At 29.9% G+C, this 13976-nt stretch overlaps 1 protein-coding gene and 1 long non-coding RNA gene across 7 annotated transcripts in view; both read left to right on the top strand.

The window, feature by feature from the left end:
- The window catches only part of nAChRalpha6 (nicotinic acetylcholine receptor alpha6), a 354431-nt gene that overhangs the window by 132324 nt on the left and 208131 nt on the right, over nt 1–13976 (top strand). For all 6 annotated transcript variants that reach the window (XM_089172143.1, XM_089172139.1, XM_089172144.1 and 3 more), the window contains exon 6: nt 6645–6689. In XM_089172143.1, coding sequence (XP_089028269.1) covers nt 6645–6689 — 45 coding nt within the window. The remainder of the gene's footprint in view (nt 1–6644; nt 6690–13976) is intronic.
- LOC149032634 (uncharacterized) lies at nt 4442–5465 on the top strand. Its single transcript, XR_016176389.1, has 2 exons — nt 4442–4718; nt 5327–5465. It is a non-coding gene; the product is annotated as an uncharacterized LOC149032634 (long non-coding RNA).

The following is a 13976-nucleotide window of genomic DNA, read 5'->3' on the forward strand; positions in this document are numbered from 1 at the left end:
TCATCTAATTGACTTCTATAAGAACACTTCTTGGATAATTTTTGTAAACAGCTACTATAACTTTCTAATGTTTCGTGTTTATATTGAATTCGACACCTAAAACGATTTCTGTGTATATTTTTTTCATTAGAAGGATGAAAATAACGTAGATAGTAATTTATTATATCCTTGTATGGATGTTCAGAGAAGTTGACATGCCGATAATTTTGTTTAACACATTTATGGACATCAGTATGCACCATATGATTAAAAAAATTAAGCATCTCTTTATTTGATACTCCTATAGTATATGATACGTATTCAAATTTACTTAACCATTTAGAAAAGCAAACTCTAATGGCTGGAGTGTATATTTTAATAAATGAAATAGTCTGATTAATATAATGAGCTTGTTCAATTGCTTGTGCAATTTTATATGCTGATTCTAAACCTAATGATGAATAAGTATTTTTTTCTAAATATTTCGTTATTATCAATTTGCTGAATCTACAAAACAAGAAATAGGTTATTTCTGCTACTAGATTTATATTAATACTCCTATTATTGCTCATTCTTAGTAATCTATAAGCATATAGGTCTATTGCGTATCGTTCATAATCATTTCGATTCTTAATTGGTTTTCTGCGCGAAAGAATTTCAGGAGAATAATTGAAATAATTAATGTAATGGTTTATTATCTCTTCGTAAGACTGTTCAGTGAAGTTGACATTGGGATGTTCCTTTTTGATATCTTCTTGTATATTTTTATTCACCATTTCTAGGAATAATTCAACCATATTATTGTCCGGTACTTTAAATATATTTGCTAGATATTCGAATTTATTTAACCAGAACCAAAAAATCTTTTTTTTATTTCTTTCATCATAATATGTCATTTTAAGTATATCATCTAGATAATGCATTATCTCATTTTCTACGCGTAATTGAGAATCTTCATCAATTATTGGAATGTTCCTACGTTCCATTAGAAAACGATTTATATTCTATATTATAATTATATCGATAATATTTTTTAAAGTTTTTAATAGTGTTTTTTCTCTTCTTTGATCAATAATTTGAACACACTTTTTCTAGAGTAATGCGAAACACTTTTTTTTTAAGAACACTTATATAAGATATATATTTTTTTATTTCTTTTTAAGGCTTATTTATGAGTAAAGGATTTAAGTGTTTTAATGTTTGTAAAAAATTATTTATAAATTATAAGGATTACGCGAATAAACGTATTCATTTCAACTAATATCTTAACGATTTAATGTACGAATAACGACTAGTCGATTTAAATATTATTGCTTATAGGTATAAGTAGTGAGGGGAATTTATTTTAGCGTCCTACATTTGTCATTAATTTAAATAATAATATACTTAACGCTCCTTTAACGCGTGGCTTTGGTTATAATATGAAACGTTGACTTTATATAATTTTAAGCTATTTAAAATGTAGTCAAATTAATATTCTCTAATTATTTCTTAATATTTAAAAATATAAAATACTATAAAATGTTGTTTTCTTAGTTTAATACATTTTAAATTAAAGTATCATTAAATTTTTATGTCTAAGCGAAAAATCGACATTTTTTGACCTTGAAGCTTATTAAAAGAGTAGAATGAAGGTATTATATATTACATTTTTAAATATATTGTAATGTTTTAATTCTATGTCAAAATCAAATAATGTAGGCTTCCATTCCTAATTCATTTGCTTTATTAATGTCCAGCGATGCGTTTTATGAAGTCAATTCGCTTTTTGGACTTGAAAAATTTATGTTTCATCCTTGAGAAACTAATGGTTTGGTATCAAAAACCGTTGATGTTTACTATTTCAATGCTCTGACGTAGTAACATTATTCCACACGCAGAGTTTGCCTTTGTTTTGACACTAACACACAAACACACACACAAACAAGCTTAGTAGCCAGGAGTGGGGACTACGAATCAAAGACCGAGAATAGGAAAAACTGTATAGCTATATTCTGTTTTATACTCTCGCAGGCTCAATCCTATATGTTTGTCTCTTTTTCTCCTCTTATTTAGTATCGCGGCCGTTTCATAGCCGCCTACTGCTCTGTTACGAATTCGCCTACCGCTTCGTTACATTTCTTCAAATCACACCCATTTTAAAGAAGTTTTCACTTTAAAAAAACATACTACTACTATAATACAAAAAGTAAGATCTGTTATGATCGAAAATATTTTTTATATACCATATTTTCTCTTACTAGACTTTTGAAAACTTCAAAAGACTGAAATACGTGCAAGTACATCAGAAAATGTGAAATAATAAAGAGACCTACCTTATTGTGAACTCAAAAAGATGAATGAAAGAAAATTTATGAACGTTTCATTTTCTTCAACTCATAGTTTAAAAATTACTAAAAAAAAAAACATAACATATTCATACATATATGTATATTTAAATATATGATTTTATGTGTATGCAGTTACTTAAGTTACATACTTTTATCAAACCTAATATTATTTTAATAAAGAAACACATAATTTAGAATCTATATAATAATAACAATAAACTTCTTACGCAATAAAATCTGAAGAAAAATTATTAACTATTAATATCACGGTTCGATTAAACTAATTGTTAAATATAGTATTCGTTCATTAAAGTTACAAGTTAGATAACTAATTTAATTTGTTTTAATTTGCTTTTACTATTAAATTATACTCGAATATTATGTTGCAATTAAAACGCTATTTTAAAATGGCAAGATGAAAACATTATTTTTTTTTTATTTCCAAGCCTCCGATTAAAAAAAAAAAAAAAACAATAAAAAATAGGAAAAGAGAAAAAAATTGCAGTTATTTTCCATACCATGCGGATGTTCACAAAAATATAACACAGACTTCACCTTCATACACACACATACACACGTACAAACATTTCATTGGGCTTTCTTCTTATCGTTTTTTTTTTTTTTTTTCTAATTTCGAGCTCACGTATAAACGATTTTTGGTTTTGTTTCTTTTGTTTAAAAATTTGAAAAATGATTGAAAAAAATTCTTTACTCAACTTAACACATCGTTGATCAATTTTTTAAAAGAATTTATTACATGTCACCGATTCTATTACTTCGCAATTGGGATTAATAAATAAATAAATAAATAAATAATTTTCAATAAATTTCACTTATTATTAAACTTTGAAATATTTTTTTGTTTATATGATAAAAAATGTAACCAATATTACACACAAATAGCTTTTATTAAATGATATACAAAATTTTTTATGATGATTCAATCAGAATGTCTCGGTTTAAATTAAAAAAATCGACAATTTCAATGGGTTTTTCATTGTAAAAAAAAAAAATAATTGTTAACAATTTCTTACTTTTATTCTGTGGTCTACCGTAAGACTTTTTCTTTTCTATTTCAATTCTTCATTTTGTGAGAATGAATTAAAAGAGATTCGAATCATTAGCGACAAAAGGTTAAATTACCCGTTATAAGGCACTTTCAAATGTATTCTACACACATACACATATGTGTATATATATATGGTGCATGTATTAACGTATAAGTAGAAGCTCAGATGAATTTCCTTTTCCAGTGTGTTTGCACGTCCTGCGGTTTTAATCGGGTTACATGTTTCACGTTGAACGTATGTTTAATTATCGAGGATATTACGTCAGTAGAGAAAGCTTAAGACAAAATGAAATACACCTTTGTACTTAAGAGAAATTCACAGAAAAAGAAAAAACAAAACCGTGTTAATTTCTACACACTATTTGACACTATTCACCATTTCTCTCATTTGTCTCATTTCATCTCATATTTTCTTTCTTTTTCTCTTCGGTTTTTGTTTTCTCCATAAGAAATGGTTTTGTTAAAAGATGGGTGAGAACAATTTTACGTTTGTTAATAAAAATAATATTTATTGGTTTGTGAATATTTAAAAATGAATTAACTTGTCTTCTTATTTATGAAAATGAACGAATTTTTATGTTTGGCAATTTTATTTGATTTATTATTTAGCGTGTGTTTGGAAAAAAAATATTTTGACGGTGTTTTAAATAAATATTTAAATAAAAATTATTTGACGGTATTTTAAATAAATATTTATTAAAGTTTGAATATAATAGTATCGATAAATGTGTGGACTTTTCATTTTTTTTTTTTTTTTTTTGATAAAATAACGAGTACAAATATTTAAAAAATATATTGAGCAAATAAATAGAATTGTGTTTATATATTTTATGTCATTTCATAACTATGTGTATTACACATTTTTGATAATAATCAAAAACATGATTTCAGATTTATCCATAGTATTATAAAAACGTTCGTATCACGTTGTAAGTAAAAATCGTGAGATTTGAATTTCGAAAAAAAAAAGGGAAATTGTATAATATAAAAATGTTTGGTTAGTGATAGTAGAAGAGATACGGAAAAATTTTACATTCCTGGTATAAAAAAAGAAAAAAAAAAAGAAAGTTTCGATGATATTCAACTGCATTGGCAATTCCAATCGTGTTTTAAAGAGACGATAAAAAGTTGATATTTTATCCGTAAGCGATAATATTCATACATGCGCGTATTTGAACAAACGGAAAATGGTTGAAAGATATTTTTATAATACGATACGAAAAGAAAGAAAAGAGAAGAAAAAGGAAACAAAGAGAGTTAGTTTAAAAAAATAAAAATAGAAAAAAAAAATATTATTCGAATGGTTTAAAGTTTGGAAATTAAAAATAAATTTGAGAACGGTAATGAATTTTTTTTTTTTCAGATAACTTTTGAGCTACCTTATATAATATTTATTGTTTTTATATATAAATTTATTTTTAATTATTATTATAATATATGATATACTTATGATTAATTAATTAATTGTTTTTCAAATTCATAAAATAAAAAATATATAAAAACTTTATAATATGGGGAAGTTTCACACGTAAAAAGAAAATTAAAACATATTTGTTTTATTTATTTTATTTTTTATTTTTTATTTTTTTAAATATTTCGAGTTATCTATATATATATAACTATAATAATAATATATAATAATATCAATATATATTTTATATATATTTTATATAAATTGAAATAGTAATATATAGTAATAGTATATAGTAATTTAATATATAGTAATATATATATTTTTTATTTATAAATAAAAATTGTATTTTTTTATAATTTTATTTATATAAAAATAAATTATATATTTTAATTTTTTTCTTATAATTAATTATACAAATACATATATATATATATCTAATATATATTTATTTTTATATTCTTACTTGACAAAATTAATATAATTATACGTTATAAATATTATTATTATTATTATGATTTTAATTATTATTTATAGAAAATATCGAGGAATTAATAAAATGAGAAAAAAAAGAGAAAAATGAAAGAGAGGAGGAAGAAAAGGGATGGAAAATGAATAAAGAATTATGTTGATTATCGTACAACGTTATTATATTTGCACGTGCCAACAAATACGGTACGTTGCTCGTATATCGTATGGATCGTTTCGCGATTTTGTTCATTTAACGAATAAATATTTATTGTGTATGTCTTCTTGCATTCTCATTGCACATTGTCTCATCCATACACACACGAACATGCATTTCTACATATACATATATATATATTATCATCAAACACACAATATGCGTTGTTCTTTTCAATTGATATGATCGATATAGAATACGTGTGTACACTTATACGTATTTACAATATTTGTATGTATATCTTTGTGTGTATGTATGTACATTCTCTTCCTCTTATTATTCCTCCACCTTTTATAATTTCGTTTGGAAAATATTATACGTTCTCATCTACATAATATTTATGCAGTATATGTACTCGTATTAAATACCGTCGTGCATGTGTTTATATCCAAGTTATACTATTCGATAAAATTTCAGATAATCTCTCGACGAAAGCACGTTTATTGCTACGTTCATGTTTATGCATATACATGTACACTTGTGTGTACACCTTTATATGTGCGTAGGGGGTGTTTTTTTGTTGAATGTCATCGAAGTAAATACAGAATATATCAATTATTAATTTTTTAATAATTCAAATAGATATTGGTATGTGTATTTATGTTTGGCATTGAATTAAATCAAACGAATTAAAATATTTCCAATTTTTATGTTTGTTCTTTTGTGATTGCGAGGAATTTATAATTAGTTTGAAAAATATGTTAATTACGCGTTCGACGTTTTAAAATGAGCTTATTATATTTATGCATGTTAAAAGTATTAATCCTATCATTTAATTCTTTTTCCATGCGATGGAACTGGATTTTATTTTATTTTCATGTGTTCATTGGATTATGTATTACAGAAAATATACATCGGTATATGTCACATGGTATTAAATAAAATGTCATATTATAATATATTAATAATATTTTTTATTCAATGAGATATTTATATTAAATTAAATTATATATATATATATATATATAGCGATATTAATATTAAGTGTAAACAAATGTTTAAAAAGATATTTACAATTATCATTTTACAATTTTATTCTTTTTAATTTTATTAAAAATTAAAAATTAATTATCGATATATATTTATTTTTGTGTTTTGTTTATTAACAAATTTGTATATCATAGATCATAATACGTTTTCTAATGAATTTGATTTTAATTTTTGTTACAGGATGAAAAAAATCAAATATTGACGACGAACGCATGGTTAAAGCTGGTAAGTGTAAAAATAAAGATTCATTTTTCTTTTTTCTACAAATTCTTACTTTTAGATATTTAAACAATCATAATGTATCTTGTATCAATCTATTTCTCGTATCAAGTGTATTGGTTTCAATCGAAGATATCGACATTGATCGATGATAGTTGATCGATTTATCGTAATGTGTATTCGATGATAAAGAAAATAAAAATGTCGAGTGGGTGGTAGATTGGGGGGAAGAAATTTTTTGATAACAAACATGTACCTTTCTTTTTATATATATATATTTTTTTTTATATCTTTTCTCTATAGCCAATATTTTATAATAGAAACTTTTAAATCGGTAAAGAATGAAGAAAAGTATCTACACATACACATATGTATACACACATGTACACTGGTAATATTCTCATAGGACTTGAAAATTCGCTTACAAGGTAAACTAATAAAAGTGTGTATCGATTTAAAAATACATGAATCATCGATCATATACCGGACAGTACAAGTTTTGTTGAAATTTTATGTTCCTTATTTTTTTTTTATTCTTCTTCTTCTTCTTCTTCTTTCTTCTTCGTCGGTTCTTTTTTTTACCATCGAATCCATCGAGATAACTCGAGAATGTAGTTTCATCGTCATCTAAAGTCACTTTATAAGCGATATATATTTGCATGAATCAACTATGAAAATGGTTTGTACACAGATAATATACTTGTATATAGTCATCTATGTATATATTCATACATAAATGAATGAAGAAGATTAAGAAGAAGAAGAAGAAAAAGAAGAAAAAGAAGAAGAAGAAAAAGTAAAGGACGAAAAGAGAGTTTCTTTTCTCTCACAGTGAATTTTCATAAACTAAATAAAATACAAGCAAAAAATAAAAAAGATGTTAAAATCAAAACTTAGTTTCACGAAGTAAAGTTATACGAAGGATAATAACAATTATTAAGTATTTACTAAGAAACATATGTGTGGGTGATAAAAAAAAAAAAAAAAAAAACAATTTTTTCACTGAACTGTTCATTTCTCTCCTCCCCTCACTTATTTTATTGTTTTTTTTTTCTTCTGTTAACTAATTAACTGCGACAAGTCGTGGTTAAAATTGCTCATTTTGAGAATACAATGAATTAAAAATAAACAAAAAAGAAATTGTAGTTTACAAATCTCTTCAATATTTTCTTATTTATCTTGAAATTTAAGAATATATTTCATTTTTCACAAAAAAAAAATACAATTTAAATAACCAATGGTGGGTACTTTGTACGCATGACATATATACTCGTCAATACACAAAATCCTGCCATTTCTTCATGACGAGTATATTCGTTAAACTCAGTTATAAACCGTACCACTTTTTCACAACGAGTATGTTTGTCAAACACAGTTAACTGATTAAATAGCAAACGATCACTACATTTTATTTAATGACGAGTATATTAGTTATGACACACAAAATCTTATCATTTCTTCACGACGAATATATACGTCAAACTCACATCAGTTAACTGGTTAACACTTAAAGTTTCTTTCGTAGTATTTTAAAAAGTAACCGAAATGTTGCTGCGTACTCGTAGAGTTCCCACGAGAGACAAGGAATATAAAATGTTAAATCCATTATCGGTAATTGGGTTTTCCGTTTGCGAAGAAAAGAAAGACGGAATGTTAAAAAAAAAAAAAAAGAAAAGGGGGGAAAAGACAAGAGGAAAGAAAGAGAGAGAGAGAGAGAGAGAGAGAGAGAGAGAGGAAAGGAAAGGAGAGAAAAAAAAATGAAAAGAGAAAGAAGAAAACCCAGGCCCGAGTTCGCTCGCGGGAAATCAATATCAGATATCGGTATTTCCATTTCCGTTTGGCGTGTTCGTTCTAATATCGCGGATAAAATATGCATCCGACGTACAGTTATCCTTGCGGAAAATGCACTATATAGTTGAGAAGTAAGGTGCCTTGGAGAAAAGGTGATAGAGAGAAAGTAAGAGAAAGAAACGGATGGATATGTTAAAAGAGAGAGAAAAAAAAAAGAAACAACGAGTGTGGAGAAAAACGAATTGTATTTTTTTCTTCTTTTCTTTTTTCCTCTCGAACGTCGAATATCCGGTAAAAGATTCACTCCATTCCGTAAAGTTACGCGTTATTACCCTCTGTGTGTGTGTGTGTGTGTGTGTGTGTGTGTGTGTGTGTGCATACATGAGTACATTTTCGATTGATATCAAAGGAAGTCGCTATTCGAATTATTATTTAACTTGATGCTTCTTCGTGATGGTTGTCTATTCTATTTGATGGGTTATAAGAATGTTAATGTAATTTTTATTTTTTATTTTTTATATTTTAGCATATTGTTATCTATGATTTTTTTTTTTTTTTAAAGAAAAACCTAAAAGAATGAATTGCTGATTTGCTGATTATCTTAGGTTATCGATTAATCACAAAATTATTATATTTTATTAAATTTTACTTTTATCGACGAGATTTAGAAGAATTTCATCTTCAAGATAAATTATTCATAGTGTCGATGATATAAAATATTTGTCAAAAAAAGTTTATCCTTTTATCTTATCTCGAAAAAGACACGAGAGAAAAAATAGTTCGAGTGTAAGAAACGAATCGAATAAAAGAATAAGAAAATTAAAAAAAAAAAGGATTATAAGAAGAAAAATAGTCGTGTTAATTAAGGGGACCTTCTACTCTGAGCACCTAAAAAAAAGGCTATTTTCGCGAATTTTTTCCAAGAAAACTATAAAAGATATCGATCTAAAAGTTGTTAGGTTTGTTAAATTGAGTCTTAAACTATATAAATGAATTTTTATTTTTTCATTTTAATTAATTTTTTATTGCAAAAACAGTAGTATAAAAAAATACCTTAGAACTTTAGTGCTTTGGTAGTTCCATCAGAACTTGAGAATGGCTTACCTGAAACATAAAAGTAAAATGGTTTTATATTCTGTATGACTTCAGCTACAAAGTGACAGTTTTATATAAAATTTTTATCAATAAATAAAAAAATGGTGGACAAATTACAAAAGAAACGTAAATTTGACCTTTTTTTTTATTGTTTTTGACTAAAAATAAATAGTAAAAATTAAAATATAAGAAAAAACTCTCCGTCACTTTGTTACAGCTCATGTGTAGAATATGTGGATTAAATTTTATAAGAATCGGTTTACTGGTCCGTGAGATACGATGGAGCTAGTATTTCAAAACATAGTTTCGAGATAAACGCGTTTAAAGTTTTTTTCTACTCAAAATCGTTAAAAATTCTTACCTAAACTTAATCTGCGATGCCTGGACCATACAATAGACCTTCTTCTTGTTCATATTCTTCAATTTCTTCCAGTCTTGCCTTCTTCCACTTTGATCTGGCATCTTTTGAGCACTCAGAGCTTCAACGGTTCGCAGATTCGATACGTCGGTCGTCGCGTCTTTTAGCAAAGTCGATCGCTCCTGGCCCAAGTTTCATGCCCATCGTTTCCATTATCTTCATCACTGTTTGAAATCCTTCGTTAAAGATACATGCTGAAACTTTGCACGCAATTTCAACAACTTTTTTGCCGTTAAACAGGTTTTTAGGTGCCATGTTCCATGCGCAGTTATTAAAGCTTTCATTATTATTCTGCGTAGGTCCACCTAAACATCTTTCCAGCAGTTCTGTCTTAGTCAGATCCTCATAAATAGGCTTTAGCACTTTCTGTACATCTTTAGAAAGTGCCGGAGGATGCTTGTATTTTTGCTTCAGTGCCTTAGTTTTGAGGTACTTACACCAGTCGATGGAACACGTATGGTAATTATTATTATCTTTTTTTTTTTTTTTATGAATCGTGAGATATTATGATCCCTTTCTATTTGTAAGGAAAGATACAGTCTCCGTCGAAAGTGTACGAACAAGTTGAAATGAAAATAAATTAAAATGCAAACAAACTTTGAAAAGGGTTGAGAACATGGGAATCTGTTATTTTATAAAATTCAACTTCAACGATCAATTAAACATTTCTCATTTCTTTTTCTTTTTATGAAATAAAAATGTTTCCTTGTCGAAGATATTAGAATGAGAATTGAAATGAAAATAATAAGGGAAGTGTAAACACAACGCGGAAAAGAAAGAGGAAGAAGAAGAATATGAAGAAGAAGTTGGGGTAGGGGTTGGTAAAGGTGAAAAGTTGGGGTGGAGTTATTCTTTTATTTATTTATTTTTTTTTTTTCAAGTCGAGTGATATTAATAATTCCCCATACAAAGTTTGAAAACAGGCCCTTGGATGGCCAATCGCCGGGCAAAGGATGACAACTAACGGCCGATCATTGACGTTTTCTAATAGCCCATAGAGGGCTCAATATCCAAATGATAACCCCGGCCCATTAATGGTAATTGATCATTGGCCGATTAATAATAGTTGATCATCGGCCCATTACCGGCAGTTATTATCGGCCCATTAATGGCAGTTATTATCGGCCCATTACCGGCAGTTATTATCGGCCCATTACCGGCATTTATTATCGGCCCATTACCGGCATTTAGTATCGGCCCATTACCGGCATTTAGTATCGGCCCATTACCGGCATTTATTATCGGCCCATTACCGACATTTAGTATCGGCCCATTACCGGCATTTAGTATCGGCCCATTACCGGCATTTAGTATCGGCCCATTACCGGCATTTAGTATCGGCCCATTACCGGCATTTAGTATCGGCCCATTACCGGCATTTAGTATCGGCCCATTACCGTGCTTTTAGTATCGGCCCATTACCGGCATTTAGTATCGGCCCATTACCGGCATTTAGTATCGGCCCATTACCGGCATTTATTATCGGCCCATTACCGACATTTATTATCGGCCCATTACCGGCATTTATTATCGGCCTATTACCGGCATTTAGTATCGGCCCATTACCGGCATTTAGTATCGGCCCATTACCGGCATTTAGTATCGGCCCATTACCGGCATTTAGTATCGGCCCATTACCGGCATTTATTATCGGCCCATTACCGACATTTATTATCGGCCCATTACCGGCATTTAGTATCGGCCCATTAACGGCATTTAGTATCGGCCCATTACCGGCATTTAGTATCGGCCCATTACCGGCATTTAGTATCGGCCCATTACCGGCATTTATTATCGGCCCATTACCGACATTTAGTATCGGCCCATTACCGACATTTAGTATCGGCCCATTACCGGCATTTAGTATCGGCCCATTACCGGCATTTAGTATCGGCCCATTACCGGCATTTAGTATCGGCCCATTACCGGCATTTAGTATCGGCCCATTACCGGCATTTAGTATCGGCCCATTACCGGCATTTAGTATCGGCCCATTACCGGCATTTAGTATCGGCCCATTACCGGCATTTAGTATCGGCCCATTACCGGCATTTATTATCGGCCCATTACCGACATTTAGTATCGGCCCATTACCGGCATTTAGTATCGGCCCATTACCGGCATTTAGTATCGGCCCATTACCGGCATTTAGTATCGGCCCATTACCGGCATTTAGTATCGGCCCATTACCGGCATTTAGTATCGGCCCATTACCGGCATTTAGTATCGGCCCATTACCGGCATTTAGTATCGGCCCATTACCGTGCTTTTAGTATCGGCCCATTACCGGCATTTAGTATCGGCCCATTACCGGCATTTAGTATCGGCCCATTACCGGCATTTAGTATCGGCCCATTACCGGCATTTATTATCGGCCCATTACCGACATTTATTATCGGCCCATTACCGGCATTTAGTATCGGCCCATTACCGGCATTTAGTATCGGCTTATTACCGGCATTTAGTATTGGCCCATTACCGGCATTTAGTATCGGCCCATTACCAGCATTTAGTATCGGCCCATTACCGGCATTTAGTATCGGCCCATTACCGGCATTTATTATCGGCCCATTACCGACATTTATTATCGGCCCATTACCGGCATTTAGTATCGGCCCATTAACGGCATTTAGTATCGGCCCATTACCGGCATTTAGTATCGGCCCATTACCGGCATTTATTATCGGCCCATTACCGACATTTAGTATCGGCCCATTACCGGCATTTAGTATCGGCCCATTACCGGCATTTAGTATCGGCCCATTACCGGCATTTAGTATCGGCCCATTACCGGCATTTAGTATCGGCCCATTACCGGCATTTAGTATCGGCCCATTACCGGCATTTAGTATCGGCCCATTACCGGCATTTAGTATCGGCCCATTACCGGCACTTAGTATCGGCCCATTACCGGCATTTAGTATCGGCCCATTACCGGCATTTAGTATCGGCCCATTACCGGCATTTAGTATCGGCCCATTACCGGCATTTAGTATCGGCCCATTACCGGCATTTAGTATCGGCCCATTACCGGCATTTAGTATCGGCCCATTAATGGTAGTTGATCATTGGCCGATTAATGTGCCCAGCAATGGGCCACGTTTTATTCAAATTATTAGCCCATTAACATCATCATAATTTAATAATCTATATATCATCATCTTCAGACAGTTATATATTTCTCTATGTCTGATCCCCCGAAAAATATACCTGACAATACGAAGGATTATACAGATTACAATAAAAAAAACTGCTTGAATAAACAATGAAAGAGAAAGGGATTGAACAAGATAAGAGTCGTCCGTGCGCGCCGAATGCTCAGGAAAGCGGTCCGAGGTAGTTACGTTCAGGCACCAAAAATGTAGTTAGAGACATCGGATCTTTTTGAAATTTTAACACAATATTTCTACATATATATACATTCGAAAAATGTAAAAAAAAAAAAAAAAAAATTTTTTTTAATTGCAGAGTAGAAGGTCCTCTTAAAAGATGTACAAATATTTTGTTTAATCGGTCGATATGATATTAAAATAGTTTTAAAAAGGCGTGATTAAATCTTAACGAAGAAAAAACTAAGAATAAAAAAAGAAGAATAAGAAGGTGTATAGGCTTGTATCTTCAGTAAGAAATTTTATCAGGTGGAAAATAAAAATGAAATTAAAAAATAAAAGGTTTTGAAGAGATCGATTCTTCCTTTTTCCTTTCTAAATTTTTTTCTCCTTCTTCTCTTTTATATACATATATATATCTGGAAATCAAGTTAATTCATGTGCATTCGTTCGAAACCAACGGTCCGGATATTTTTGAGACATCTCATTTTCATTGAAATTAAATTCTACCATACTATAGAGAAAAGTAAAAGAAGAAAAGAATAAAAGAATCAGAAAAAGAAAAAAGAAATATAAAGGAAGAAAAGAATCGTGGTGATAGCGGTTATTTAAAGTTCCAAGACAGATTTCGTAGTAGAAAGGTACATTGACAAGCTTTTA

Source organism: Polistes dominula, unplaced genomic scaffold (genome assembly GCF_049000335.1).
Source record: "Polistes dominula isolate Pdom_NZ unplaced genomic scaffold, Pdom_raw_medaka contig_73, whole genome shotgun sequence".
In the NCBI taxonomy this organism is placed as follows: domain Eukaryota; kingdom Metazoa; phylum Arthropoda; class Insecta; order Hymenoptera; family Vespidae; genus Polistes; species Polistes dominula.